Raw genomic sequence first — 11,143 nt, forward strand, 5'->3', positions numbered from 1 at the left:
AGTCGTCTTTGGCACCAATAGAAAAAGTGGATGTAAGGACCCTAGAGACAAACTAGTATTGCTGTCTCCAAGGTTTGGCCTCTCGGCCATAGACCACCCATGTTTGTCACAGGTACTGTAGTGTTCATCTGTTTTTAAAATGTGAGGGCTAATGAAGTTTTGTTATTCTTACAAATGAAAACTAAGCTCTGTTGTTTTTTTCCCCTCTACTTCTTTCAGATCCCGGTCTCCAGAATCTCCCCCATGCCGTTTCATCCATCGCAGGTCTCTCCCAGGGCTCGTTTTCCAGTCTCCATCACTAGTCCTAACAGAACAGGAGCCAGAACTCTTGCAGACATCAAAGCAAAAGCCCAACTGGTCAAAGCACAGAGGGCAGCAGCTGCCGCTGCCGCCGCAGCTGCTGCAGCCGCCTCAGTTGGAGGGACCATTCCAGGACCTGGCCCAGGGGGTGGACAAGGTCCAGGAGAGGGTGGTGAAGGGCAGACTGCTAGAGGAGGCAGTCCAGGCTCAGACAGAGTCAGTGAAACTGGAAAGGGCCCCACACTGGAACTGGCAGGAACTGGAAGCAGGGGAGGTACGAGAGAGCTTTTACCCTGTGGTCCAGAGACTCAGCCCCAGTCTGAGACCAAGACCACCCCAGGCCAGGCACAGCCTCATAGTGTCTCTGGAGCACAACTACAGCAAACCCCCCCAGTGCCTCCAACACCTGCCGTCAGTGGAGCATGCACAAGTGTCCCATCACCAGCCCACATAGAGAAATTGGATAATGAAAAACTGAACCCCACCAGAGCAACAGCCACAGTGGCCTCTGTGAGCCATCCACAAGGGCCCAGTAGTTGCAGACAGGAGAAAGCACCTTCTCCAACAGGTCCTGCTCTAATCTCAGGTGCCTCACCTGTTCATTGTGCAGCTGATGGCACAGTTGAGCTCAAAGCAGGTCCTAGTAAGAATATACCCAACCCTTCAGCCTCATCAAAGACAGATGCTAGTGTGCCAGTGGCTGTAACTCCCTCCCCTTTAACATCTTTATTGACCACAGCCACTTTAGAAAAGCTTCCTGTACCCCAGGTCAGTGCAACTACAGCACCTGCTGGATCAGCTCCACCCTCGAGCACTTTGCCAGCAGCTTCTAGCCTTAAAACCCCAGGAACTTCTTTAAACATGAATGGACCCACTTTAAGACCAACCTCTAGTATCCCTGCTAATAATCCTTTAGTGACTCAGCTGCTTCAAGGCAAAGATGTTCCCATGGAGCAAATTCTGCCTAAACCTCTCACCAAAGTTGAAATGAAAACGGTTCCACTGACTGCAAAAGAGGAAAGGGGGATGGGAGCGCTCATAGGTACCAACACAACAGAAAATAGCACCAGAGAGGAAGTTAATGAGAGACAGTCCCATCCAGCTACGCAGCAGCAGCTGGGCAAAACCTTGCAAAGTAAGCAGCTCCCCCAGGTTCCAAGGCCCCTTCAGCTCTTTTCAGCTAAGGAGCTGAGGGACTCCAGCGTTGACACACACCAATACCAAGAAGGACTAAGTAAAGCAACCCAAGATCAGATCCTTCAGACTCTCATTCAGAGGGTTCGGAGGCAGAATCTTCTCTCAGTTGTGCCGCCCTCGCAGTTCAACTTCGCTCACTCAGGTTTCCAGCTGGAAGACATCTCCACAAGCCAGAGGTTCATGCTGGGTTTTGCTGGCAGAAGGACATCCAAACCTGCAATGGCAGGGCACTACTTACTGAATATTTCTACCTACGGCCGGGGCTCAGAGAGCTTTAGGAGGACCCATTCTGTAAACCCTGAAGACCGTTTTTGTCTAAGCAGCCCCACTGAAGCCTTGAAAATGGGATATACAGACTGTAAAAATGCAACAGGAGAGAGTAGCAGCAGCAAAGAAGATGACACTGATGAGGAAAGTACTGGTGATGAGCAGGAATCTGTCACGGTGAAAGAGGAGCCCCAGGTTTCCCAGAGTGCTGGCAAGGGTGACACAAGTTCAGGACCCCACAGCAGGGAAACTCTCTCTACCAGTGATTGCTTAGCTAGCAAGAATGTGAAGGCTGAGATACCATTGAATGAGCAAACCACTTTAAGTAAGGAGAATTATCTGTTCACTAGAGGCCAAACATTTGATGAAAAGACCCTAGCCAGAGATTTAATTCAGGCAGCACAGAAGCAGATGGCTCATGCAGTGAGAGGTAAGGCAATCCGTAGCAGCCCCGAGCTTTTCAATTCTACTGTTCTTCCTCTGCCTGCAGACAGCCCCACCCACCAGCCCCTACTCCTTCCACCCCTGCAAACCCCGAAGTTGTATGGAAGCCCCACCCAGATAGGGCCAAGCTATAGAGGCATGATCAATGTCTCCACCTCATCTGACATAGACCATAACTCTGCTGTACCAGGTAGCCAGGTATCTAGCAATGTAGGTGATGTCATGTCATTTTCAGTGACTGTCACTACCATCCCTGCTAGCCAAGCTATGAATCCCAGCAGCCATGGCCAGACCATTCCTGTTCAGGCGTTCCCCGAAGAGAACAGCATAGAGGGCACGCCTTCGAAATGTTACTGCCGCTTGAAAGCCATGATCATGTGCAAAGGCTGTGGCGCTTTCTGCCATGATGATTGCATCGGCCCCTCCAAACTGTGCGTCTCCTGCCTTGTCGTTCGGTAATGAGACTAGAAAGAGATACACTGTAAAGGAGGGGGAAGGGAAGGGTTGACCAGTTGGGTTTTTTGCGTCCTTTTGGAATCACAGAAATAAACAAGTAGGTTTCAGTTGTCTTCAGAGACAAATGTTACTTAATCAGGAATACAAAGTACAGATTTTTTACATTTTAGAGGAAGAGCACCTTGTATAGTAAGTCTAAGTCAAGCAAGACTTTGTGAATTTGTGACAAGTTTGCACTTACAAAATCATGTAAATATGTCACATTTTGTTTAACATTATTTTTCCAAGTGTTTAGGTAATAATGTATTACTTTGAATTCAGATTAATGTTCTACTACTTGTGACTGAGAAAAGTTTAATGCCGGCATGGTAAAAGGAAGCTGTCTCCCTTCTGACATTTCCTAGGAAGCTAGGAAAAGGAAAGTGAAGGAATGGTCTAAAGAAATGACCATTCACACTGATTTTGTCTGGACAGTCTGGCCGCAGGTTATTCATAGATTATTCAGCCTTTGCAGGACTTGGATTCAGGGTTTTACTCAGTCCCTTTACCTTAGGTGGAATCTTCTTAAATTGAAATTTTTGGTAAGGAATTCATTTCACAGGTAGTGTTTCAGACCCTGAAAGCCCTGACTTGGTTCTTGGCTTCTACTGTACTAGTTACTAGTTACTGGTACTGTTGCCACGCAATCTGCTTGGAATTTGTGGATCCCTGCTGTTCCCTAATCCCACCCCCTGCCCTGAGACAGTGAATGTAGTCCGTGAAGGGTGTGCCTCTCTGGGACCCCCTGTGTTGTTACAGGCTGTGCAGTGCAACAATTCCAGCAAAAATACCCTATCCCCGCACTTAGTCATTCGTGGTAACTAACAATTTTGAAATACTCGTATAAAATGAACAGGAAAGTGTTAGTGATTGGGTGATTTGAGCTACATCTTGTTGAGCAAGGGGAGTGAAACCACAGAAACTGTTAAATTGAACGTAAAGAACTTTGGAAAACAGTTTTGACACTAGAACAAGGTCGCTTCTCTTTTCCTCTTCTCTCCCAACCTGTTAACCTAGTGCTAGATAGTCAGCTGCTGTTGCCGGTAGAAAAGCTCACCAATGCCACATTTGTTCATTCTGTTCAACCTGTTTTGACCTCCCAGGCATCTGAACAGGATGACATCATCTTATTATATCTTACTTTACACATACGTGTATGTACACACACATACACAATACAAGACACTTTTCCTGTTTTAGAAAATATAGCCCTTGTTTGGATTACTGCTGTCTGAGCACTAGAAATTTCTAATGGAAAGGGGCTTCTGAATGGCTAAGGGAACATCTGGAAAGGAAGGAAAATGAGCCCTAAAGGTTTTTTGGTTGCTTGTTTTTGTTTCTTTTTCTTTCTTGTTTCCTTTTTTGTTTTTAAATCCTTCTCTAGTGACTGAAGAAATTGTGAGTACATAATATTTAGGTCATGGTTAAGGAACATTAAAATAAACCTGCAGTTTAACAGAATTTTGTATTAAATGGGGGAGTGTCAATTTGCATCATTTGCATATTGATTTCAAGTCTCCTAATTTGGAATGGGTAAAGTACAAATGTTAATGCAACATAGTACAGTTGTATTTGTCCTTCATATTCAGGATGTGATATTTACAAAATGCAGAACAGTTTAAACTTGTTAAGTCACATTCCAGATTAGGAGAAAATGGGCAATAATAATCTCTGTTTTGCCCCCGTTCTACTACCCATCACTGCCCACCCCACCCCCACATCACACACTCTTCTATGCTTTCCCACAGCCCCTGCTCCGCTCCTCTCCGTAAGAAACTCACTTCACTGTTTTTCACTTTTCACTTCTGGCTTTTTTGTGGCCCAAGGCCAATATAGGATTAATATCTGTGTTCCAGCTTCAACCAGAACGATATGTCTGTCCATCTTTCTCCTTTCTTCCAGCACACACAGCTAAGAGATAAGAAGGCTGCAAGGATTGGGGATAAGGAGTATATTTTCAAGCCAAGAACCAGTAGAAAACAGAAATAATGGTGCTCCCAAATATTCAGTACTTTGGGCAATCCAAGAAGGGTTTAAAGAGACCTGTTGCTGCATAGAACTCTCCCTGCCCTACCCGTTCACTCCACCTTAGTGCCAGGGCCGAGGGCTGGTCTGCATGCTGGAAGAGGTTGAGAGTTTTGGAATTGACTCCATGCTAAATGTCAGTTACCAGTTTGGATTGATGAAAGTGATTTTTCTGCTTTACCTTTTTCCTGTCAGAAAGGTTTTCCTCTGTGCTACCCTTAACTTAAGGATGAACAGACTATAACTAGGAAAGGAGGAAAGGTATCAGGGATTTTTAAGTCCGTTTAGAGAGCAAACCATATTGTGCCTCTTCATCTTGACCCAGGCTCTTATAGATAGGTCCTAAACATTGCTGTTCACTAGATTATCTTAACAAATAATACTCAGCTAAATATTTGCATTTAGGAATACTCCTAAAACAGATATTGCCAACTAGATACACTGCCTCAATCTTGACCAGACGAGAGAACAGTTAAGTTCTCTCAGTTGGGTAGTAACTTGAATACCAGTCTATTTATCAGTTGGTTTCAACACAGAGGTTTCAAGTGGAAAGCCATTCATCTTAAAAGCTGAACAGAAAAATTAAAAAAAAAAAAACACATTACAATCTGGCCTTTTAGAAAATGAAGCAGTAGAAACAAAACCTTTATTAGTATGGTACTCCAGCAGCACCTTTAAAGCAATCTTTACCTTAGTTTTTTGAGTTGTTTTACCTTTCATCCCAATCTGAAAAGTTTTAATAAATGCTGAGCTTATTCTTAGGGTATGACCTGGCATTATTTCCAGTGACTAGTCAGGCATTATGCCTGATGCATATGCCTCCCGTGCACCCCCATCTAGCCTTCAGATGTCCTCCACTGCAGGTCACCCCAGGAGATAGCATCAATAATATAGCCTCAGTCTTGTTTATAAAGATTCTAAGTTGTCTAGTAAAGAAGTCTCCCTGAATCTTAAATAATTTTGGAGAATTAGAATTCTCCATCCTATTAAACAGAAAATAAAGCCAAATAGCCTGGAGTTGTTTGTCCTACTTGTTCCATAACCCCTATGCTCAAGATACTGAAGCTATCTGTGGTATTTCATGTAACATTTCTAAGAATAAGAGCTGGCAAATGGGAAACTTGGGGTGGAGAGAGCATACTTATTGGGCTGTGAAGGCATACATGTACTGATGTACATGTTTTAGAGCTTATCTCAGATTTAAATAGCCAAAGGAAGACCTCATTGCCTTCCAGGTGAAGGTGCAAAGTCATACATACTAATGACCTGATAGTTAACATTCTGTTCCTTATTATTGCCTTTCTCCACCTTAGAGAGCCATAAATAACTCTCTGGTGAAGTGATTTGCTATAATGGGGTTGAGGAGTGGGGAGACTTCTCTGGTCATTACACTGCTGTTTATTTCTAGAACTCACTGTCAGTGAGCAGTGCCAGAGTGTTTTCTCTTTGACCTAGAGGTTTCACATCATAGCAAGGAGGGAAAAGTCTCCCCATCTCCTTACAACAGTGTGCTAAGTAAGTAACTTGGCCAAGGGTAGTTTTCAGCTCAATTTATAGAATAGTCCAAAGAGACTTTGAGAAACATGGTGATAGGCAGGGGCCTTTCCTACCATGTTTCAATACCTACAAACCTATTGAAAGAGAACAGTAGGTAAAACATTTCCTAAAGTTGAAGCAATAGCTTCGTAGATTCTTGGTTACTTTATTTTTTTTAATGCTTTACATTTGATACAACTATTGAAGATCAATTTTAAAAATAGCTTTCCAGTAATATATTTTAAGTAATATATATTTTAATATCTGTAAAAAGTGACAGTGGAAGACTTTGAATTTCTCATATATGGTATGTTTGATGTAGGACCTCACTGTTAAGGCACAAATTATTTCAAAGGAAGTTACTCTAAAGACACTCAGATTATTTCAGAAAAATGCAATAAGGGGAATAGTTTTGGGGTTTATTTTTTATTTTAAAAGAAAATTGACTTATTTACCACAAGCTATTTTTTTCCCTTCTGGCTGTAAGGTTTGTACAGACTGGTTTGGTAAATGCTAAACTTTTGTGTCTTTTGCCTTTTTAAAGGAATTGTTAACATTGGAATTGAGGGTATGTACAGAGAAGTTGGTGTCAACACCATTTAAAAAGTCATATTTTTTCACAAATATAGAAAATCATTTTACATAAGAATTTTAAGTATTTGCAATAAATATATGTATATAGATTGTATGTATTCCTATATTCTTATTTTTCATTTTATTATTAAGTAAAAGATCATTAAAAGTGAAAATAAAAACCTTGGAGTTTTTTGGTGAATCTTGAGGTTTGACATACATCTGAGAGTGGCGTGGGTAAGAGTCCTCAGTTACTGCCTTATACTCCTATGGGATGGTTCCCACAGATTGTATGGAAGAGAGTAAAATGAGGAACTTGGTGATAAATCAGGGTAGTGTATTTCTTTTGGAATTTAAGTAAAACTGATTAAATTTTCCTTATCTGTCTGTCTCCATGTTTTCTCCCTTAATCTGTTTTGTCTCCTAACCCCCTAACATTACTGGAAAAGTGAAGAAATGCGGTGCAGCCTCTTTATTAATGTGCCCATTGTTTGCTCCTAAATCAAAGAATGGTAAGGAAATATCTCGGGGGGAAAAATAGGTTTTCCTTTCTCCACAGTGGTTGACATTTACTGCCACCACTTTCCAGGCCTTAGGGGAGTGTGAAGAAATAGTTTCTTGAAGATGATAGAAATTTTTTTTTTCCGTTTCCCAGTTCTCTCAGAAGTGAGTTTCATAGCCAGTCATGTCCTTCCTGCCCGTCTAATCTGGAGAGGTCAAAGAGCAAGGAAAATAATGTGAAGAGAAACACCTGTGCCTTGATTAGGTTCTGTTTCAGCATTTGACACTTGAATTTTGAACTCCTCTGGGTCAGGAAGGGTAGCTATGGAAATGAGGTCTGAGCCAGTTGGTAGGAGAGGTTGTCTATGTGCCCATACCGAGATTGCTGTCTAATCCACGAGAACTCATTTTGTGGCTGCAAAGTAAATACTTGATTTTAGGATATGATAGGAGCAAAATGGTGCCTACATCGTCTTTAAAAAGAAAAGTATATAGCCCATTTTTTAACAAATGAATAATATATCGAATCATTGATGACCTAAAAGAAAAATTGTTAAGGTCAGATTTGCGAGAGTGTATCTTGATGACCCATAAAACTGACTTTTTATTGTAGTTCACTAGTTCCCATAATTGCCCAGCTGTGGTTACTTTCACTGAAAAGAAAAAATATATTTTGGAAGTTAATGTAAGGATACATTGGCTTTTTAAAAGACAGTTTTTATTTTTCAAATACTGGAATGTCAGATATCTGGGTTGTCCCAAGACGTTGGAGATAATTCAGCCTTCCAAGAGAACAGCAGTCTAGATCTTAGCTGAAAATGTGCTGTTTCTAAAGGAAACTTCTTAAGTCTCAGGGGACATCAGCATCTTCATAATTTCCATATATAATAAGAATGAAGGTAAAATATTTAAATGTGTATAAACTAATCCATAATGACCATTTACAAAGATTGATTCCCTATTTCTGGTACATATTTATCATTATTTAGATGGGTCTCCTATCTTGTGGGAAGATAAATTTATATTCAGGTGATGACATGGGTGCCTGCAAGTAGAGTTGGTCTGGAGCTGAGGGAGAAGGCAACATACCAGAAGACAAGGCAGCTTCAACCTGGATCCCCAGCTACCCTTTATTTACTTCACTGAGTCAGAAACCCGTGTTCATTGCTTCTGAGACTACTTGACCTCAGCTGGTCTTTAGAAGTCTGGTAACTTTTTATGTACAAATCATGTTATTTACTAATTCAAGTATTTATAGAGCACCTACTGTGCACTAAGCACTAAAGTGCTGGTTATGCAAAGGTAAGCAAAAATAGTCATGTAAGTTGCAGAAAGGTTTTCCTAAAGTAGTGCCTATGCAGCATGTTTTTAGTTCTAGGCTCAAGGAGTAATACTACCTTTTTCCCAAGATAGGTTGAAAATTTAAATGAGTTATGAAATGGAAGTGTTTGAGACACTGGACACAGTAGTGGCAAATACATGAAGAAAGAAGGTCCCTAGATGAAAAAAGTGTGGAAATGAGGAGCCATATTAATAAAATGCACCTTTTTTGAGAACTATTGTTGGAATAGCTAAAGTTGTCTATAGAAATTTCAAGAAATCTCTTAACATCTAAATTAGAAGCAGGCCAACAGCAATCTCTGTCAGTAGTTAATTTAGGTCAGTAAGTTAGTGTTTTGTTAAACTAACCCTTTCAAATACAGTTGGGTAAATAATGCAGCTTTCCTGTCACTGTTCAAACCTAAAAGAAGCTAAAGGGAATTTTTCTTAAAACATGATTTTCATCTTATAGATGATAAGTAACTGTATCTCTTCATTTGGAATTGTTGCATCCCAGTTTTTCTCCATAATGGATAAAATTACTTTTGTGTCCTATTCTAATGTAGAAGTGGCTTTTCCTTTTTTCTCTTAAGTCACAACTTGAATTAAAAAGGGCTTCAGCAGGACTCTAGTGCTTTTTAAAGAAGAATTTGGTGTATTCCACTATGTAACGTAGTCTCTGTCCAGGAACCAGGAGGATGAGTGTCCTCAGTTTTCCTAATACTTGGTAACATTTAATAATAGATTGGGTTTTGTTTTTGTTTTTCATAGAGACTGTATAGACTCTGTACTTCCATGTAACTTTCTGCCTTAACCTAAAAAGGCATTCCCTGGAAGGAGATCTTGTAACAGGAAGAAAAAGCAAAACCAGGAAAAGAGCCAGAAAGGATCAACTTGGAGATGGGCTGTGGCTAAATAGTGGGTTTTCCTGAAAAGTAACTTCAACCTCGCTTTTCGTGCTTCTTCAAACCCAAAAGAACCTAAAGGGAATTTTTAAAAATCCTGATTTTCTTCTTAATTGTAAAACCTAGAGGATGCCTTAGGGAGAAGAAAGATAACCTGGAATTTGGTTTTAAATGGATATAAGTAAACTTTGAATTAAGTAGCTTATTCCATTTTTGAGAGATTTCTTTTTAAGATTTTAGATTCACTTAATGTAATGTTGAATTGCCATGAGTGTAACCTGGAGTTTGATTTGAGACATTCTGTAGGATAAGGAATAGTTTTCTATTGAACTGTGGTGGCTTTTGCCACTAATCAGGATTTAGGGCTGTGCACCTCCGTCTGTTAAGTGAAATGGAACTTGGCTTCCTAAACACTATATTAGACCAACTTGAGTCAATACTTTTATTAAGTTTAATCAGGGATTCTCAAAATATTTAAGATTCAAATTAGCCCAATTAGAAAGCAGTGCATTAAATGTTACCAAAATATCTGAAGATACTTTAGAACTATTTTACACAAAGTTTATGTCTTTCCTATGGAAAGTATCATACATAAAATTTTACATTCTTTTAAAAAACAGAAGCTAATGTCTTCAGATACCTAGAGCTTGGAGATTATAATAGAGTTGGGCTTTGACCCGAAGTCAGCAGTTCTTTTCATTTTAGATTTTCAGGCAAGTTTCAGTAGTTTGGAGACTTCTTCAGTAGTGACCCCAGCTTAACCTACATATAATCACTTTGCACACATTTTAAGTTAATCAGATGCTTCCAGAGTCTTGGATTTGGTTACCCCTTTGTTAGATAAGGAGACAGATTCTAGGTTGGGACAAACATCTTAATTTATTCTCTAATAATAAAGTACTGATTAAAGAGCAAGTTCTCGGAGAATTCACAAAATTTCTAGAATCCATGAAAGATCTAGAGAACATAACAAATGAAACTCTAGAAATTTGAAAGAAAAAAAAAAACACTTAGCTGTAAGTGCTTTGACCTATTTTTTTTAGAAAAAAAACCTGTCTTAATTCTGTGACTGCATTGCACCCTTCACCAGCACTAAGAGAAGTCGGAATGGAAGAAATTACCCTATGTAATTCTTATTCACTTGAAATCTTTGTGCGCATAGGCCTTAGCACTTTGACAAATAAACTCTGCCTTTTAGCTCCTCACTATCGTCTTCTTTCCTGTCACTTTTAGGCTGTTTCATTGGTCGTATAAAAACAACCTTCTTCGAAGTTGAATGTATGTTTCTGCACATAGACAAACCATATTTTACTGACTCATTCTATGTTGAATAAAGGCATACAGTTTTACTCTAGCGACTATGCCTTTTCTTTTCCAAAGAAAGCAGTCAGCATGTGGAATGGCTTACCTGCTTGTTATCTAGTCCTCTGTGCACAGCTGTCCCTGGGTCCTAACTAAAGTTGGTATTACAGAGAGTGCTAATCTTGTCAGAAAACAAAGGGGGTTTAAGAATTCAACATGAGCCAGACAGTGTATCTTTCAGAAATGAAAAGGAAACCCATACTACAAAGCTGCAGTAA

At 40.2% G+C, this 11,143-nt stretch overlaps 1 protein-coding gene across 2 annotated transcripts in view; it reads left to right on the forward strand.

Moving 5' to 3' along the window:
• ASXL2 (ASXL transcriptional regulator 2) overlaps window positions 1–10,917 on the forward strand; it is a 146,556-nt gene extending 135,639 nt beyond the window's left edge. For both annotated transcript variants that reach the window (XM_054677738.2, XM_016948191.4), the window contains one exon: window positions 220–10,917. In XM_054677738.2, coding sequence (XP_054533713.1) covers window positions 220–2,667 — 2,448 coding nt within the window. In that variant the 3' untranslated portion in view covers window positions 2,668–10,917. The remainder of the gene's footprint in view (window positions 1–219) is intronic.
• The last annotated feature ends 226 nt before the right edge of the window (window positions 10,918–11,143 follow it).

Source organism: Pan troglodytes, chromosome 12, assembly GCF_028858775.2.
Source record: "Pan troglodytes isolate AG18354 chromosome 12, NHGRI_mPanTro3-v2.0_pri, whole genome shotgun sequence".
NCBI lineage: Eukaryota > Metazoa > Chordata > Mammalia > Primates > Hominidae > Pan > Pan troglodytes.